At 56.7% G+C, this 19047-nt stretch overlaps 2 protein-coding genes across 4 annotated transcripts; one reads left to right on the top strand and one right to left on the bottom strand.

Moving 5' to 3' along the window:
- Nucleotides 1-3964: 3964 nt before the first annotated feature.
- On the bottom strand, nt 3965-6102 carry CUNH11orf68 (chromosome unknown C11orf68 homolog). Of its 2 annotated transcripts, none has more exons than XM_054570591.1 (2): nt 5975-6102; nt 3965-5343 (listed from the first exon to the last, which is right to left on the bottom strand). In XM_054570591.1, the coding sequence occupies exons 1-2, from the start codon at nt 6094-6096 to the stop codon at nt 4587-4589; spliced, it is 879 nt and encodes a 292-aa protein (XP_054426566.1). In that variant the 5' UTR covers nt 6097-6102; the 3' UTR covers nt 3965-4586. The 2 variants fall into 2 exon arrangements, with proteins under 2 accessions (XP_054426566.1, XP_054426565.1); XM_054570590.1 differs by having other exon boundaries at nt 3965-5346; nt 5975-6096.
- Nucleotides 6103-6277: 175 nt separating this feature from the next.
- DRAP1 (DR1 associated protein 1) lies at nt 6278-8569 on the top strand. 2 transcript variants are annotated; one of them, XM_054570588.1, is made up of 7 exons: nt 6278-6587; nt 6824-6896; nt 7006-7099; nt 7429-7548; nt 7656-7749; nt 7949-8037; nt 8368-8569. In XM_054570588.1, the coding sequence occupies exons 1-7, from the start codon at nt 6546-6548 to the stop codon at nt 8471-8473; spliced, it is 618 nt and encodes a 205-aa protein (XP_054426563.1). In that variant the 5' UTR covers nt 6278-6545; the 3' UTR covers nt 8474-8569. The 2 variants fall into 2 exon arrangements, with proteins under 2 accessions (XP_054426563.1, XP_054426564.1); XM_054570589.1 differs by lacking the exon at nt 7429-7548.
- Nucleotides 8570-19047: the final 10478 nt, after the last annotated feature.

Genomic DNA, 19047 nt, shown 5'->3' with positions numbered 1-19047 from the left:
CCAGGGCCCAGAGGGTGGCATGTCTGTCTTCCGGGGTTCCCAGGAGCCAGAGCTGCTCAGCGACCAGGGATGCAGCTCTCTGTCACAGCATTCTTGAGTCTTGGAGGCCACTGGAGCATTTCTAGCCTTGACCATGGCCACATTACTCTGTTGCAGTTTTTTTTCTCAGTAATAGGAGGGCAGTGAGGGCCAAAATGAAAGCAAACTGCTTAGAGTAGCGCCTGGTGCAGAGGAGGTCTGTGTACATGTTTGCTCTTACTAAGCCTCAGATTTTTCATCTAAAAAAAAAAAAAAAAGTGCAGGGGCCCTGGCTGTTATGGCTCAGTGGACTGAGCACTGACCTGAGAAGCGAAAGGTCCCTGGTTCAATTCCCAGTTAGGGCACAGGCCTGGTTGTGGGCTAGGTCCCCAGTGGGGGGCGTATGAGAGGCAACTGATAGATGTACAGTATCTCTTGCACATCCACGTTTCTCTCCCTCTTTCTCCCTCCTTTCCCCTCTCTCTAAAAATAAATAAATAAAATTAAAAAATGCGTGTGGGGAGGATGCCAGAGGCGCCCCTTGTCCAGATGTTGCTTGGGTCCCGGTCCCCAGGGAGACTGCTGCCCATGCCCTGCTGCCCTTTCCAACTCTGTCCCCGTGTCGAGCCTGGGGCATTTTCATGCCCTGCTGGGAGGTCGGTGTCAAGGAAAGATGGGTTTGATGGGTTTGATGGGTTTCCGAGGCAGGTGCCCTGAGGTTACCCCTCACTGTCTGTTAGTGTCTGGGGGATGCATGTCAGAGAAGTGGGGAGTTTCCCTCCTTCGATGAATCAGCTGTGTGACCCAAGCCTCGTCCCTGCCAGGGCCCCTCCCAGCAGGCAGGAGTGGGGCGCAATTGCCCTGCTGGGAAAATCCCCAAAACCTTGCCAAAGCTCTGGCTGAAGCTTTCTTCCCATTCAGCTGTTTCTTGTTCTCCCTGATTCAGCGTCCCAGCTGTGATCGGGAGTTAGACAAAGAGTTCTCCCCATTCCCTGGCCAGCTCCTCTTGAGCCTTCTCCCTGGGGTTTGGGGGTTCACAGTGCACGTGAGAGAGAGAAGGTGAAGTGTCAGGGTGTCTCCCATCTCTGACCTCTGTCATCCTTCCTGTGGTTTCATCAAAGGGAGTAGAGCACAGAAGCTTGTCCAAATTTACCCAGCCTAGCCCACCCTGGACTGGGCCACTTCCTTACTCCCATGGGAGGCGGCCAGCTAGACGGGGGCCGCATGCTATCAGCTTGAGGGGAGGGGGCTTCGGGAGTCCTCAGCCTGGCGGGAGAGCAATCCCCATGGTGGGCCCGGGAGACCCTCCCTGCCCCGCCTGGCAGGTTTAGTCACTGTGCTGTCTGGGCCTCAGTTCTGCCACCAGTAAAATGGGAATTTTAAGTCTTGGCCCCACCCCTCTCCCAGGTAGTTCTGAGGACCCAGCCTGTGTGCTTTATAGATCAGGTCCTAAGTGCTTGCTGGGTCTCGCTTACCTTTGCAGCCCCCCAAACACTTCCTTATAGTGGGGTTTCAACAATGTACCGACGCTCTGCTTCGTGTGGCTTTGTAACTTTGAACCAATTAATGAACCTCTCCAGGCGTCAGTTTTCTCTTCTGCAAAATGGCAATAACAATAGGGCCGGGTGAGGCTTAGATGAGATAATGCACATAAACACTCAGCACAGTGTCTGGTTCAGGCTATGAGTAGAATGAAGAAGCAGGCCCAGGGGCAGGAGAGGCTTTCATTCGATCACGTATGTATTCAATCATGTTGATGTGGTACTTGTGCTAGGCTGAGGTCCTATGCTGGACACTGAGGCCACCCTGAGGGATGAAGTGCAGCTGCTGTCCTTGAGGGGCCCCAGACACACAGATGAGCGACACGGGGCGGGGGGAGGGCTTGTCACGAGAGCCTGGGGCGCAGGTGGGTGGGGGAGGAGAAACCGTTGAGGAAACGAGCTGGTGGGTGGTGGGTCTGAGGAGTGGGGTCAGCCAGGAAAGCAGGAGGTCAGGTACATGAAGCAGAAGGGAGAGGGCTAGAAAAGGCACCAAAGGGAGAAAGAGCGGAGTGTGTGTGCTCAAGAAAACCACAAGCAGCTCATGATTCTGGAACAGGAAGGGGGCAGCGGAGAGTGGAGAGATGGGATGGGAGGGACTGCCAGGCGCCGGGTTTGAGCTGCTCCCTCATTCACTCATTTAATAATTTACGGGGAGGTGGCTCTAGCCGAGCACTGTGCTAGGCTCTGGGAATAAGGCTGAGATTCAGACACTGGTCCTGCCTCACGGAGGCCACATTCTGGACATGTGGCTTAGGGGCCAGTGGGAGACTGACATCAACCAAGTGGTAACATAAGCGACCTCCCCCTCCTTGCTGCATGACAGGTGCTCCAGCGGAAAGAACAGCCGGAGGCTCAGGGCTGCGTGCCAGGGGATGAAGGAGCTGCCAGTTGGCTCCGGTGGGGTGAGCATGGGTGGAAGGGGGCACTGGGCGCTGGGGCAGTTGGTGGGGGGGGGGCTTGCTCAGGCGAGTGGACTCTATGTTACAGGCTGGGGAGCCCCAGAAGGGCTTTGAGTAGGAGCGGGTAGCCCTGCGGGAGAGCTGGCTGTGGAGGGACAGAGGAAGTGGGAGGGGAACGGGGCAGAGCAGACAAGCTGCAGTGGTCTGGGGTGAGGGACGGGCTGAAGCAGGGCTGTGAGGGTGGAGAAGGGACGAGTGTGTGAACTGCTCAGTTATGGAGAGAGAACCAGGTGGTGTTGGCACCACTCAGGCATCTTCGTAGGACCCCCGAGGGCCTGGCCAGCGTCCTCACGAGCCTTGGCCCACTTTGGCCAAGTGCAAAGCACTGAGGTCTGAGAGAGGCAGGGCACCATGCTCCGGCCTGGAGACCACCCAGCTCTGGGGACTTCCCGGGGCTGGGCTAAGGGGGGACTCAGACCTGGGGAAGCTGAGGGTGGGGAGGAAGCTGGGGAGGGGGCCACGCCAGAATCTCATGACTCATCCACTTCCACCCAGTCAGCGTGGTGGCATCTCCGCTCCCCTGCTCCAAATTCCGATTTGGTGAGGCTGCTGGAGGCTGAGTCAGCTCCCGCACGAGAGCAGCGTCCCAAGGGGCTTCCTGCCAGACAAACCGGCCTCCAACCAAGGCCAAGGCCAGGGGTTGGGAGGGTGCAGAGCCGGGTTCTAAGGCTACAACAGCCTCAGCCGAGTGGGATGGCCCAGCGGATCATGTGAGTGAATGTGTCTGGTGGGCTGCGAAGAGCTCCCTGTGGGCGAGGCCAGGGACCACGTTCTGCATGGGGAGGAGGCAGGGAGCCGGGTGCAAGTCCTAGCGCCGCCTGGCCCTCCGCACGGCCCTGAGGGAACTCCCTTCCCCTCTCGGCTTCAATTTCCCTGACCACGGAAAGATGCCGACACCGCCTTTAAACAGGCTGTGAGAATTAAATAATACACATTCAAGCGCTTTGCAAATTGCCCAGCGGCCCCTGTGACAGTCGGGGCGGTGGAGAGGCGAGGATAAACGGGAGGGCTGCCCAGGCCGCTCCTGGTCGTGTAGGCTGCCCACAGCGCAGGCACGTCCCGCCCATCCATCCTCTCTTCACCAGACCTTGTGCTCTGACTAGAACTGCCAGGACCAAGAGGGCACCTTTCTCTAACAGGTATGACAAATACACCCCATGGACTGATAGCGGCCCCTTGGACTTTGTTGGGCCAGGCCCCTGGATTTATGGGAAATCACTGAGAAACTGATTCGGGTCCTCGGGCTGGAGGGAAAGCAGGGCCGGCTTTGCAGTGACTCTCAGAGGTTCCCGGCCTTGGCAGCGAGCTGTATTTTCTTACCGGGGGAGGCTAGGAGGGCCTAGTCAGGGCAAAGGGGCTGTCTTTCCTAGCCCTGCCTCTCCGCAGCAACCAAAGCCGGTAACCACCAACACGGTACTTTAAAAAACACTCCAGACACGGACCCAAGCTGGGTTTTATTGAAATGCCAAGAGCAGGCACATGACAAGGTAGTGAAGGAAGGCAGGAAGGCGGTGCAGGCTGTGAGGTGACAGGGACAGGCAGACCCCATGTCCATGGCCCTGGCGCCCCGTCTTTGCCAGGGGCTGAGTGGGTACAGTCATTGCCCCATCTAAAACAATGGCATGCTCAGGCCTGCAGGGCCTCTGCACCCTGGACCGTGAAGGCTCCAAGGACAGGGACTGGAAGCACTAAGTTTCCCCTCTTGTGAGGGACAAAGAGAAGGTGGGGGATGCAGGAGGGGAAGGTACACCCAAGGATGAGGTGGCCGAGGAAGGTTCTCCTCCTGGGTGTCTGCACCCAGACTGAGGTCCTGGATGGCAGAGGGGAGCAGCAGCAGAGAGAGGCTGAGGGTCCAGCCCTCAGAGAGCCAGAGCCTCCAGAGGATGGGGACTTGAGTCAGCCCTGAACAGAGGGCAGAAGTTCAAGGGGAGTGAAGATGCAGGGGCGTTCCAGAGTGACCTAGTCCTCAAAGCCGGGGGACTTGGCCTCGTTGGGACAGGGAAGAGGCAGACAGGAGGATCCATCCCTAGCAGGGGACGCAGAGGGCGGTCTTCCACATGTCGCCCTACTAGGTCAGTTCCACATTGTTGGCGCGGTCCAGCACACGGGAGCCACGGGCACTGCCCCCGAGCTGGAAACGGCTCTCATAGAGAGTGGGGCAAAGGTGCCAACGGTTGGCCCGGTAGATGCCTAGGTAGGTGTAGACGTCAGGCTTGTAGGTGAGCAGGCACTTGATGCCTGCTGCGCGGATGGCCGCATCTGCCTCCAGCACGCCCAAGCGGTCCGTGAAGTCGTCCGTGTAAACACAGATGACCTGGCGCCCCCCCTCCTTGGCCCGTGGGCTCACCTTGGCCACCTGAAGCCGGCCCTCGACCACAGCCCGAGCAATGCCAGCCCAGGCGTGGTCCAGCTTGAATCCAGGTGCCAGGTGCATCAGCCACTTGCCTGAGAGCACGTGGTGGGTGATGGCCAGCTGGCGCAGAGTAGCTGGCGTGATGGGCCGCCCACTGGTCTGCAGAGCCTCCCAGGCTGCCTGCAGGCCTTGCACGTCGCCGGAGTTGGGGCTGTAGCCCTGCCCATATGCTGCAATCCAGCCCACGGGCTCAGAGTTGGGTGAGCTGGGGTCTCCGTAGCGGGTAACTTGGGATGGTGGGTACTTGGCCAACCAGGCATCCAGCTCGGAGGCAGGTGTGGTGCGGGCATCAAACACCAACCAGGGGTCCATGTCAGCTGCCATGGCCTCGGCGGCCAGGTGCTCAGCAGTGAAGCCATCCTCGCGGCCGCCTGGAGAGTCCTCCTCTTCCAGCTCCTCACCTGGCTCTATCCTGCTATGAGGGAACCTGCTATTAGGGTTCATAGCAAATCTACCGCTTGCTGGGCCCTAGTGGGTGCCAGGAACCAAACTAAACTGTGTGGTTTTTGGCAAGGCTACACGTCCCTGTGCCTGAGTTGCCTCGTATTTACAACAGATAACAACTGTTCCTGACTCATGGTGCTGTTGACAATGTTATTTCTACTCTCCCTGACTTACAGAAAATGAAGCTCGCAGAAAAGAGTCTTACCCAAGGTCACACCTATAGGGAGCGATGGAGCCGAAATGTTAATTCAGGTGTGGGAGCAATTGGCCCAGCTACCCCTCCTGGCCCCGCCAGTGTCTGGCAGGTATCCCGAACGCTGGCATTTAAATGCAGGGAGGCGAAGGAGCCCTCGTTCGCGCAGCACAGAGGGAGGCCCTAAAGGACCAGGCCTCCCGGGCGGGCGTCATCCGGACCACTTAAAAATGAGAACACTGAGACCCAGAGAAGGCAATGACGGGTCCGAGGCCAGTAGCGCGATGCTCAGGCTCGAACTCAGGCTTGTGAGAGCCTACGGGAGGGCCGCGCCCCCGCTATTAGCGCCCACAGCCAGAGACTGGCCCCCGTCCGGTCCTGCCCCCTCCCGCCACCCAGCCGTCACCTTCGGCCTTCGCTGCGCTCAGCACCGGTCCAGCTCCGAGCCCGGCTCCGCTCCTGCCGGGGCTCCGTGCCACCGCCTCCGCCGCGCCCCACCCCCGCTACGGCTGCCGCCGCCGCCGCCATCTTAGCGCCCCGCCGCCTCAACAACAACTTTATAGACAAGCGCAGCACGGGGCGGGGCCACCGGGCCCCGGTCGCCGCGGGGCGGGACCTGCCAGGGAAGAGGCGGGGCCGGGGGTGGGGCTGACCTCAGGGGCGTGGCCAGAGGGAACCCGGGAGGGGCGGGCCTCCGGGAGGCGGGGCTAACGTTCGCTCTTCAGGCCCGGGGAACGAGCAGGAGTGTCGGTGCTGTCACGGGCCGACGCGCACCGCCTGGGAGGCTCCGAGGGAGGGCACTCAGGCCCTGTGAGCGGTGTCCCTATCGGCGGCGCTAGGACCCCGTGGGGAGCGGCGGGGGCGGAGCGGGCGGCACCAGGACCCGGGGGAACCTCGGCGGGTAGGCGGCGAGCAGGCCCCGGGGCCCGGAGGCTGCGGGCGGCGGCGCAGGGCCCGGCGCGGCGAGAGTCCCGGAGATGCCGAGCAAGAAGAAGAAGTATAACGCGCGGTTCCCGCCGGTGAGCACGTGGTCGGAGTCGTGAGGAGAGGGTCCGGCTCCCGGGAGGCTCGAGCCCAGGCCCTGCTGGAGGGCGGGCGCATCGCAGTGTTCGGGGGCCCAGACGCCCCGCCCCCTTCCCTGCCCTCCCCGTATCGGTGCCCCCCGCCCCCTTTCTCCCCAGATACCCCCTCGCTTCCCCAGCACTCTTTTCTGGGATAGAGACGACGGGGTCCGAGCTCTCTGCTTCCTTCCCAGGCGCGGATCAAGAAGATAATGCAGACGGACGAAGAGATTGGAAAGGTGGCGGCGGCTGTGCCTGTCATCATCTGTATCCTGTCAGGGGCTGGCCGAGTGGAGGGAGGTGGGGGAGGGAAGCAGCCCGGGGTTGCCCGGTGCGGGCTGGGGCCCCACTCCTGCGTTCTCCTTGACGCCCCGAGCCCGGGCGCTGGAGCTCTTCCTGGAGTCGCTTTTGAAGAAGGCCTGCCAGGTGACCCAGTCCCGAAACGCCAAGACCATGACCACATCCCACTTGTAAGTGGCCGTGGAGATGAAAGGGCCCTGTGGGGCTCTGCCCCAGAACTTCACACACTTAAGAGAGGCTGTGCCCTAGTCAGGCCCCAGGGCCAGGAGGCTGCAGGTGGGAGACTGCCCAGAGATCAGCAAGACCTTAGAGGTTGGAGGGTTTGAACTTGGCGAGAAGGGGTTGGGCGTTAGAGCAAAGAGGCGAGGTCTGATGGTGGAGATGGGGTGTAGGTTTTCCGAGTTCCATTCCTCTGACATCCAGAGCTCCTCGCTGCCCATTGCTGGGAGCCCAGACGTCTGGGCCCTGCCAAATGCCATCCCCTCCCCACCTCTTTCAGGAAGCAGTGCATTGAGCTGGAGCAGCAGTTTGACTTCTTAAAGGACCTGGTAGCATCCGTGCCTGACATGCAGGGGGATGGGGAAGACAACCACATGGACGGGGACAAGGGTGCCCGCAGGTGGGGAGCCAGGGCCAAGTGTCCAGGTGTAGAAGGCCAAGGCCAAAAGGGTTGGAGGTGGCTGGGGGTGGTGAAGGAGCAGGGAGATGGACTGTACCTTCCCAAAGGGGCCGGAAGCCAGGCAGCAGCAGCCGGAAGAATGGTGGGATGGGAAGCAAAGGCAAAGACAAGAAGCTGTCGGGGACAGATTCGGAGCAAGAGGTGAGTGAGGCCCGCAGCCCTCTGTTCTGGCCCTCCAAGCTGGCTGGAGGCCTGATCCTATCCTCATCCGTGAGCTCAGTTTCTTTGTTTGTAACTGGGGGCTGTGGAGGTCAACCTCCTGTCCCTGTCCCGGGAGCTAGGCTTTCCAGTGATGGGCCCATGCCTTTCTTGTCTTCTCTGACCTCTGTCTTGCTCCCAGGATGAGTCTGAGGACACTGACACTGATGGGGAAGAGGAGACACCGCAGGCCCCACCCCAGTCCAGCCACCCCCCTGCCCACTTTCAAAGGTAAGCAGCTCAGTGGCTTCAGGAGGGGCCAGCAGACCTCTTCTTCCGCCCTCCCTGGCCACTTGCTTTTGCCGGTTGTGGCAGATTTGGGGAACGGGGAAGGAGAAACTGAGGAGGGCTAAGGACAAGAGGCTGTGTTCTCAGATGATCCCTCCCGTCCCCTGGAGAGGGCAGTGGATGGGGCTTGGGCGGGGCTGTGGGACCTGGGCCTGGCCCCTGCCTTTGGTACAGAGGGTGGTGGGCTCCATGCTGCCTGTGTGGAGGGTGGAGCGGGGCTCAGGGGGTACTGGAGAGTGACCTGACCTGCTTCTCCTGCTTTCTGCCCTGCAGCCCCCCAACACCCTTCATGCCCTTCACCTCGACTCTGCCTCTGCCCCCAGCACCCCCGGGCCCTTCAGCACCTGATGCAGAGGACGAAGAGGATTATGACTCCTAGCGCCCTCCACCCCCCAGGCCACACCCCCTTTTAGTTGATTTTAGTTGTTCTGGGGGGAGGAGAGCTGTTCTTAAATTTATTAAAAAAATAAATAAAAGAGAACATGAGTGTCTGTCCCAGCCTATGTCCAGGGCTTTGTGGCCACCTTCCTATCCATCCACCTGACTTCCCCGCGCTGAGCAGCGGTGGGCCCAGCAGCTGAGTGAAGGGAGGGGCTGGAGTCCAGGGATCTGCCGGGGCAGGACCAGGGGTGCTGACTGAGGGCAGGTGGGCGGAGCAGAACAGGGCCCGAGCCAGCAGCTGCCTGTCACGCGGGGGACAACCTGTACAGTGTGTGACCCTGGGCATGTTCCTACCCTTCGCTGAGCAGCCTCTCCTTGCCTCTCTGATAGAGACCTTTCTGCTCCCGTGGGCTAGTGCATAGGATCAGCAGGACAGTAATAGGGACTGTAGGGCCCCGGCTGGTGCCAGGAGGGGCAGTGGGAGCGGCGGCATGTGAGATTGTGGAGGGCCTTGAGGGCTGGCTTGTGCCACGCAGGGCATGACACAGTCGCTCAGGCTGTGCCTGTTTCTCAGCAGGCCCCAGAGCTGCTGCGGCCACGAGGCAGATGTCCTTTCAGGGGGCTGTGGCTCGGCGAGGCCGGGCAGGAGGCCTGGGGAGCAGCGGACAGACTTGACATCCGGTTGGCAATGGCTCAAGCACACAGGTGGCTGACTGGCTGTTGGCTGAGAGAAAGGGGACCCTCAAGGACTCTCAGGCTTCTTTCAGGGGCCTTTTCTGGCTGGGAACAGAGAAGGAAGAGCAGGGTCAGGCCTGAGGATCCTACGTTTAGCTCTGAGGAATCTGGGTGCCCGCGGGGCTGCTGATGAGGGGTGTGGAGCGGGCCCTTGGACGTGGGCCCGGAGAGGAGCGGACCTTGCTCTGCGGAGAGAGGGGCAGTCTACCAAAGGGGGCTGGAGAGCGACCGCTGGTGGCGCCCGCCCGGGGCTGCTGGGAGGCGGGAGAGGCCAGCTGAGCGCCAGGGCAGCTTGCAAGCTTTCGGGAAGCATCGGCAGAGCTGTCTCGGCGGCCTGGTGGTTGGTGAGGTGGTAAGGAGAGTTGGAGGTGAGAAGCTGAGGTGAACAGCAGCAGCAACACTTCTCAGAGCTGTGGCAGAGATGAGAGCAGTGACCCAGAGCGGGGAGGCAGGGAGGGAGGTTTTGTTTCTCTTTTTCCAGACAGCAGAAATGCAAGCCCGGAGTGGCAGGGGGCGGAACGGACAGGGTGGGAGGAAGTGGTGGAGTGCGGTGGGGGTGTCCGAGGCTGCCCCGTCCTGAGGAGGGAGGGTGTAGTGAGCAGGTTTAGGAGGCAGGATTGCGGCACTGAGATTTTTAGCTGAGGTGTCTGGCTTCTGTGAAACAGGAGGCTGGCTGCTGGCCCGGGGCTCCTGGCTGCCTCTCATCTGCTTGCCCTCCGGCTACAGCGTCCCCCCACTTTCTTTCAGGGAACCATCTCTCCTCTACTCAGCCTGCGGTGTGTGTCGCAGACCCCGCTCCCTGGGGTTCAGGGACGGGAACATGGCACCAGCCTGGCCAGTCACAGTGCCACCCAGGCTCTGGTCACAGTGAGTGGTGCAGGCAGGTCGTGACCCCTGGGATGTGAGGTGGCACCATTGGGAAAGGGTTTTGACGTGATTGCTGGCTTCTCTGTGGTGTGGGGGACAGCAGGAAACCCTCTCAAGAGTCCACATGAGGGCGGTGACCACCCTGGGGTAGCAAAGCTGGCGCAACGGAGGCTGGGCGCTGCCGGAAGCTGCTTCTGACCCTGAGGGGCGATCCTGACTGAGGACAAAGCCAGCACAGTAGCACCAGGAGGCTCGGAGTCATGATGTCCAGTGACATCTGACCACCTGCTTGAAGCCTGTGTGCCTTAGGCTTCTTGGTCACGTGAGCCAATAAACATTTCCCCCGCTTAAAGTCATCTGGGTTTCTGTCCCTGGGAACTGAAAGCTCTGACAGGGACCAAGAATGGGCGGTCCCCATTGGCCCCGGAGCAGGGGTGGTTTCTCTAACACTATTTTCTAACCTAGGGGAGGTGGGCGCCTGGGCCCACAGAGTGGAGAGCGCGCCAAGAGGCTGTGACGAATGGCGGGGGTGGGGTGGGAGAGGAAGAGACCCCGCGAGCCCGTTGCTGGAGTCTGTCTGTCTGTCTGTGTAAAAGGAGACATTCTGAACTGAGAGGGTGCGGGATGACGGGGACGGCAACTGTGGGAGGCGAGAGGCCAGGGTGCAGGGAGCCCCTTCCTCCAGGCAGAAGTCTCGAGGACACGTGGGTGGGGGTGGGATGGCCGGGAGCCCTCTGCTCTCCGCCCGTTGGTTCAGCCTTGGCAGAATGCTTATGAGTGGAACGTCTAGAATCAGGCCCGGGGTTCAAATCCTGCCGTTGGCACTGGTAACCTCCAGGTCTGTAGATTCTCTGTGTCAGTCTTCTCATCTGTAAAATGGCGCTAGTTATTCCCTATGTTAGTTACATATATTATACATCCTAGTTATACCTATTACTTAGGGCCAAGGGCTGATATAACAAACTCAAAATACCTAGGCTCAAATGCCATGGAAGTTTATTTCATGCTCATGGAAGGTTCATAAGGGATTGATCTGATCATTGGGCACTGCTTCTTCAAGAGGGGCTTGAAGGCCCAGTCTCCTTCCATCTTATGGCCTCATCATCCTCCACCCGTGACTTCCAAGGTCACTGCGGAAGGGGAAAGCTCAGAGCCCACGGAAGTTTTTCTGGGCCGGGGCTAACGGTGACCCATTGGGCCTGTCACGAGGCTCCATCTGGGGGAGGTTAGGAAAGGTGGTGTAGCCCACCCGGGTGGCTGAGCGGCTAGTTTCTGCTGCAGGGCCTCACAGGCCCTTGGGAAGCGCCTGACTCAACCTTGGCCAAGAGCTAGGAGAGCGGCCTCCTGGTCACAGGACAGGGGCTTGGGCAGACAGTGCTCCAGGCTCGACCTGGCCTCTGGGTGCCTCCTGGGAGTGGGGAAAGGTGGCCCTGCTCTGTGGGCCCCCCTGGCCTGCTCGGTGGGCACTGGGCAGGGGCGGCCTGTGAAACCCCATCTGCAGAGCTCCACCTGGGAACGTGGTGAATTTATTGCCTATCCATCGAAGAGCTTTGAGCCGCACGCCAGCTTGAATCTGAATGCCTCAGCCAGCCACACTGGCCGTAGGGTGCAAGCGTGACCCGTGTGTGAAACGGGGCAGCTCCTGAGGCCAGGGTTGGGGTGGCGGACCCTGACCTTCCATGTGAAGGGCATCAGCCCGCCGTCCCTGCCAAGCCCGTCACCCGCCCCCTGAGGGCTCCACAGCCCACCTACGCCCGTCTAAGGGCTCAGCCAGCAAGTGTGTATTGAGCACCTAGCACCCTCACTCAACAGGGAAATGAGGTGCCCCATCACCCGCCAGAAGCCAGGAACTAAGAAGTCAAACCTCACCAAGTGCTGGAGAGGAGGTGGCAACTCCCAACTCACACTGCTGGTGGCAATGTCAGATGTCAGTTGGTGCCACCACCTCAGAAAACAGTTTCTCATTGAGCCTATTGACATATGCTTCCCCGTGACACAGCAGTCCCACTGCTAGGCACATGTCCACCACCAGACGCGAATGAGAACGTTCATAGTCCCCAAATGGAAACAAGCCAAATGCCCATCCCCAAGAGCGTGGATAGATCAGGGTAGAATGCTGTGTAACAGGACAGCAATAAAGAATGGGCCAGTCTTACGTGCAACATCATGGGTGAATCCTGTAGATGTTACGTTGAGCAGAAGAAGCCAAATATAAGGGTACACAGTATGATAGCGTCCATCTACATGAAGCTCAGGGACAGGTGACACTAATTCATGGTGATGGAAGTCAGTATAACACTTACTTCAGGGGGTGGGAGTAGACTGGCAAGAGGGAGCTTTCTGGAAATGTTTTATAATTTGAACTGAGTGGTGGTTTGATATAAAAAATATTAAGCTGCACACTTAAGATGTGTGCACTTTTATGATAGCCTCATAAAATTTGTATTTATCTTTCTATTGAGACCCATTGTACAGCAGGCACTTCTAGGTAGTGGCGATTATGGGAACAAAGTGTCCTTGGGGTTTGTTCCTGATGGGGAGAGACAGGCAATAGAGAAATGAAATAGGATGATACGTGCTCTGGGGAAAATAGAGCATAAGAGGCAGGAGTGGGGAGCGCGGCCCCAGCCATTCTATAGGGTGTTCAGGGGACACTCTGATAGGCGAGGTTTAAGAAGAAAGGCCCGTTAAGGGAGGCTGAGCGGCCACGCCGCTCCCTGTGGGCACAAGGCTGCCGGCAGAGCAGCCGCGAAGGCAGAGGCCAGGAGAGAGCGTTCCGATGTGACTCTGCCGGGTTTCCTTCCCTCTGTGCTCCCCCACTCCCACTTCCTCAGGCACCACCAGGGGCCCCACTGGGGAGCCACCAGCCCTCTCCTGGGCCTGCCTTGGCCAAGGGGTGTCCCATGGGAGGGAAGAAGGTAGTGGTGTCCATGTAGGAGGAGCTCCTCCCCTACACCTGCCCCAGGTGCAGGGACAGGGGCTGGGGAAGGAGGTGTGGTGGGGAGAGAGCTGAGGTGGGGTGTGACCTCGCCTGCCATCCACTGGCCTGGAGGTGTGCAAAGGGCCCCGCTGTGGGTCCTGCGTGGGCTCACCTCTTCCCCTGTCCAGGCTGCACCTTCCGCAGCGTCAGCTGGCGCTATCCATAGCGCTCTGCTCCTTGCGGTTCCTGGGCAGGGTGAGCGTGACACGTGGCCCTCTTCTAGCGGATGTGTCACCACCTCCACTTTACAAATGGGGACGCTGAGGCTCTGAAAGAGAGAGGCTGGCAGGGGCTTGTACACGGGTCTGGGGCGGGGGACTCCAGTGTGTGTGTGTGTGTGTGTGTGTGGAGCTAACAAACTCCCCTCTCCAAGGCTCCCCACTCCCATCCCTTCGCAGGTACCAAGTTCGCGTTCCTCTAGGCTATGAGCTCAGTGGCAGTGGAATGGCACCTGGGTCACAGAGGCCTGGTCCCTCCTCCCCTAGGGCACAGCTTTGGTGAGAGTGGCAGGTGGCTCTGGACTCTCTCCTTGTAGCTGGCGGGGGCCCAGGACGGGGCAGGGGCTATGTGACGCTGACCTTCCATCATCAGAGTGAGCTATTTTTATTGTAAAATCACATCCTTCCTATCCTGTGTGCGTGCACATGTTCCAATAAGACTTCTGTACCCACCGCAGAAATCAGAGCTGCAAAGGAAAATACAAGATCCAACGCTACACGCATCAGGTTGGCGAGAATAGGAAGTCAGATAAACCAATCACTGGAGGGCAGTTTGGGGAATGGCAGTCCGTGTCTGGGGTGGGAATGGAAACTAGCAAAGATGTTCGGAAGGGCAGTGTAGCCGCTAAGTGCCCCTGGCAGTTCTGCTTCTTGGTAAAACCTCACAAATAGAAAGTCTTGTCTTAGGCGTGCTTTCAGGTGGTGAAGAGTTGGAGGCTGGAAGTGGCTGTCACTGGGGAACGTGTGGCAGGCAGAAATGTAGACAAAGCTCATATGCACATGTTGAGTGAAAAACAGAAAAAGATAGACACCTACAGCACAGCAGTGTTTATACAAACTAAAAACATGAACACAATAATCTGGTGTATTTCTGCCACTTACTCTGTGACCTTGAGCAAGTGACTGAAGCTCTCCATGCTTCGGTTTCCTCATATGTAGAGTGGGGACAATAACAGCCCCTCCTTCAGAGACAGATGATGATTAAGTAAGACATGACACAAAGTGCTCAGCACCGTGCCTGGCACCCAGTAAGCACCCAATCAATGGTGCCCCACCTTACTGACGTATATGGAAAGCAGATTGGAAGGGCATGTGTTAAACACACAACAGTGGGGTCTGGGGGAGCCAGAAGAGTATTGGGGATGGGCTGAAGGGGAAAGTCCATATTAAGGGAGGCTTTGGGGACCCTGGCGATGCATGGAGTGCCCCAAACCAAGGAGCATGGACTACTCACGCCTACATAGCCCATGTTTAAAGAAAAAAACAAAAATATTGCTAATTGTGTTTTAGAATGGGCTAAATCAGTTTGTCCACTAGACAGTGTCTAGACAGGACAGATAAATAGTGGCCCTGCAGTGTGCCTAGGTCCCCTGTGTTTTCTTGGTTCACTCACCCAATAAATGTTTCCTGAGCACCTGCTCTGTGCCGGGCGCTGTTCTGGACTCTGGGGAGAGGAGCACCAAAGAGAGAAAGAAACGGAGAGCTCCTGCAGGGCTTCCCTTCTAGTTGGCAAGGGACCAACTGCCAAAGAAGACACCTACACCTAATGTCAGGGGCAGTAAGGGTGATGAAGGAAAAGAAAATGGGGAGTGGACTTCTGGCCAAGATGGAGGCATAGGTAGATACACTTTGCCTTCTTGCACAACCAAAAGAAAGACAACAACAAATTTAAAAACAAAAATAGCCAGAACTGTCAGAAAATGGAACTGTATGGATGTCCGACAACCAAGGAGCTAAAGAAGAGACGTTCATGCAGACCAGCAGAAGGGGCGGAGACAGGCAGTGGGGGTGCAGAGGGCACGCGGCAAGTCAGTGGCTGGCGGACTAGGCGGTCCCACATTCCTGTGCGGATACACCACGAGCAACAGTTGGGGAGGGAGGCAGACCGCACAATCCAGGGTTCCAGCGCAAGAAAAGGAAGTCTCAAGACCTCTGAAAGTAAAACCCTGGGGGGGTTGTGGCAGCAGGAGAAACCCCCGGCCTCACAGGAGAGTCCATTGGAGAGACCCATGGGGTCCTAGAACGTACACAAACGCACCCTCCTGGGAATCAGCCATAGAAGGGCCCGGTTTTCTTGTGGGTAGCAGGGGAAGTCACTGAAGGCTGGCCGAGGGCCCAGCAAGCGCCGTTGTTCCCTCTCGGACCCCTCCCCCACCTACGGCGTCACAACGCAGTGACCTGGGTTGCAGCGACCTGAGTCGCCCTCCCTGGTGAATACCGAAGGCTCCGCCCCTTCAGTGTAACAGGTGCGCCCAGGCAAAGAAATGTGGCCCGAATGAAAGAACAGATCAAAGCTCCAAAAACAGAACTAAGCAACGAAGAGAGAGTCAACCTATCAGATGCACGGTTCAAAACACTGGTGATCTGGGTGCTCACTGAATGGGTTGAGTATGGTCGCAAAGGGAGGAAAAAGCCAAGGCTATGCAACGTGAAATGAAGAAAAATATGCAGGGAACCAACAGAAAAGGGAAGGACACTGGGACTCAAATCCACGACTGGGAGCAGAAGGAAGAGAGAAACATTCAGCCAGAACAGAAGGAAGAAACAAGGACTCAAAGAAATGAGGAGAGGCTTTGGAACCTCTGGGACAACTTTGAACGGTCCAACATCCAAATCATAGCGGTGCCAGAAGAAGAGGAAGAGCAAGGAATTGAAACTTTATTTGAAACTTTATTTGAAAAATTAATGAAGGAGAACTTCCCCAATCTGGCCAAGGAAATAGACTTCTAGGAAGTCCAGGGAGCTCAGAGAGTCCCAAAGAAGTTGGACCCAAGGAAGCACACACCAAGGCACATCATAATTACATTCCCCAAGAGTGAAGAGAAGGAGAAAACCTTAAAAGCAGCAAGAGAAAAGGAGACAGTTACCTCCAAAGGAGTTCCCATAAGGCTGTCGGCTGATTTCTCAAAAGAAGCCTTGCAGCAAGAAGGGGCTGGCAAGAAGGATTCAAAGTCCTGAAAGCCAAGAACCTACTTCCAAGAACTCTGTCCAGCAAAGCTCTCATTTAGAACGGAAGGGCAGATAAAGTGCTTTCGGGTAAGGTAAAGCGAAAGGAGCTCACCATCACCAAGCCCTTATTGCATGAAATGTTAACGGGACTTCTCCAAGGAAAAGAAGATCAAAAACTATGAACAGTAAAATGACAACAAACTCACAACTATCAAAAACTGAACCTAAAAAAAATAATAAACTAAGCAAACAACCAGAACAGGAACAGAATCATAGAAATGGAGAACAGAGGGGAGGGCAAGAGGGAAGAATGGGAGAAAGGGTACAGGGAATAAGAAGCGTAAATAGTAGGTACAAAATAGACAGGGGGAGGTTAAGAGTAGTATAGGAAATGGGGAAGCCAAAGAACTCATATGTACGACCATGGACATGAACTAAGGTGGGTGGGAATGCTGGTTGGAGGGGGCTGCAGGGCAGAGGGGAATAAAGGAGAGGGGAAAAAATGGGACAACTTTAATAACATAATCAATAAAATATATATGTTAAAAAAGAAAAAACGGGTGTGTGGTGGCGGGGAACGGGAGTGCGCCCACTACATAGGAGCTTGAGGAGCCTGGTGCTCTGGCCATTTGAGCCCCGCTTCCTTGTTCCTCTGTGTGTCTGCGTGTGGGGGCGGGGGATATGCTGCCTTTTTTCCAGCCACAGATTCTTTCCCAGCGCCTGTCCCCTTGGCGGGGCTCCTTTCACTTTCCCCTCCCCCCTAAGTTCTTCAGAGTGTTGTTTCTGCCTCGTGGTTTGCAGTCCTCACCTCTGATGTTGCAGGAAGCCCATCAGCTTGGGGGTGGAGGTGCCAGTGACGATGACAGGGTAGGGGCCTGGGCCCTCCCTTCCTCCTCCGAGGGCTCCTCTTTGTCACTCCTCTGGTCTGATCCCCTGGGGGATCCACCTTGCTGCCACACTCAAGAGAGTAGGCCCCCCCCCCGCCCCGTTAAAGCGTGGGATCTGGGGTATTTTAATTCTAGCACCGCCCCCTATCAGCCTGGTACTCTGAGCAGATAACCCGACTTCTCTGTGCCTCAGGTTCCTTTTTCTAAATGGGCGTGATAATAAGGATATAGTGCGGGTTACCTGCTGTATACAGAGATCTGCTGATCACCCATTTTGTGCCAGGCTCAGTTCTAGGCACTGGCATTTGGCTGTGAAGGAGCCTTGTCCCAGGCCCTCTGTACCTGACTTTTGGCGAGGGCCGGGGTTCTCACTCTGGCCATGCACTGGAATCACTGGGGAGCCTTGAAAGTGACCGATGCCCTGGGCCCATCTCTGGAGATTCTGACCCAGCCGGCTGGGGGTCCCAGGCATTGGTACTTTTTAAGGCCTCCCGGTGGGGTCTAACGTGCAGCCCAGGTTGAGAACCACAGATAAGAGAAGCTGTACAGTGACTCTGAGCGGTGCCTTGCTCTGAAATCTCCAGCAAATGATGCTGTTCTGTCGACAATCGTCCCATCATTTATTGCTCAGCCTTTCTCCTGGGCGGGACTGAAGCATAGAAGTTTTTAGTTTTGATGAAACCTTTTTTTTTTTTTTTTTTTAAGATTTTATCCATTCACTTTTTTAGAGAGATGGGAAGGGAAGTAGAAAGAGGGAGGGAAGCCTCAAGATGTGGTTGCCTCTCATGTGCCCCTCACCGGGAGCCCGGCCCACAACCCAGGCATGTCCCCCACCCTGGAACCGAACAGCCGACCCCCTGGTTCGCAGGCTGGCGCCCAAGCCACCAAGACACACCAGCTGAGGCTAATTTTGATGAAATCTTATCTACTTTTTCTTTTGTCATTAGTGCCTTTGGTTAAATCATTGCCAAATCTAAAGTCATTCCTAATTTTTTTTCTGAGTTTTAGCTCTTACCTTTAAATCTCTGATTTATTTTGAGTTAATATTTGTATATCCTGTGAGATAAGGGTCCAAACTTCATTCTTTTACATGTGGAAATTCAGTTGTTCCAGCGTCATCTTCTGAAAAGGCCCTTCTTTTCCCATTGAATGGTTTTGGCACCTGTCTAAAGTCAATTGACCATAGACCCTGGCAGGGTAGCTCAGTTGGTTAGAACATCTCGACTTGCCAAGGTTGCAGGTTTGATTCGCAGTCAAGGCACATATAAGACATACAAGAATCAAACAATAAATGCATAAATAAGTGGAAAAGAATTACTGTTCCTTTCCTTCATCAATTAATTAAAGAAAAAAAATCAATGGACCATAAATGTAAGAGCTCTTACTTCTGAACTCCCAATCTATTCCATTGATTTATATGTCTATCCTAATGCCAGTACCACACACTGTCTTGATATTAGTAGCTTTATACTAAGGTTTCCCCTTGTAACGGGGAACCCCTCTGCAGCGTTTGGAGCTTTTTCTCTGTGCAGGTTCTCCTCTTGAATATTCTACCCCACAAATTCTAGCTGCCTTCCACTTCTCCAGACCCTGGCCTCCCTCTCCTTAACTCAGCGCAGCTGAGAGCCCACCCAGTGCCCCGCCCTGCGCTGCAGGGAGGCAGTTGTCTTACCTCCAGGCCAAGGGCGCGTGGACTGAGGACGGTGCTGCTCGCCTTGTTTGCTTTCCTTCCCTCAGAGATCACAGTCCTGTGCCACCAGTTTTCTAACAACTGAAAGTAATTGTTTCTTATACTTTGTCCAGTTTCTTAATTCTCTGTGGCAAAAGGATCGTTTCAGTCCACGGCACTTCCCCATGGACAAGGAAGTCCCTCTCACTCGGGAACTCCCCATGTCCTTCGCCCCTTCTGCAAGGTTCTTCCTGTGCTTTCATTTGG

Source organism: Pteronotus mesoamericanus, unplaced genomic scaffold (assembly GCF_021234165.1).
Source record: "Pteronotus mesoamericanus isolate MK-2021 breed Mesoamerican mustached bat unplaced genomic scaffold, CSHL_Meso_final contig_214, whole genome shotgun sequence".
Taxonomy (NCBI): domain Eukaryota; kingdom Metazoa; phylum Chordata; class Mammalia; order Chiroptera; family Mormoopidae; genus Pteronotus; species Pteronotus mesoamericanus.
The sequence above is the reverse complement of the archived record's forward strand: the minus strand, read 5'-3'. Positions and strand labels throughout refer to the sequence as shown.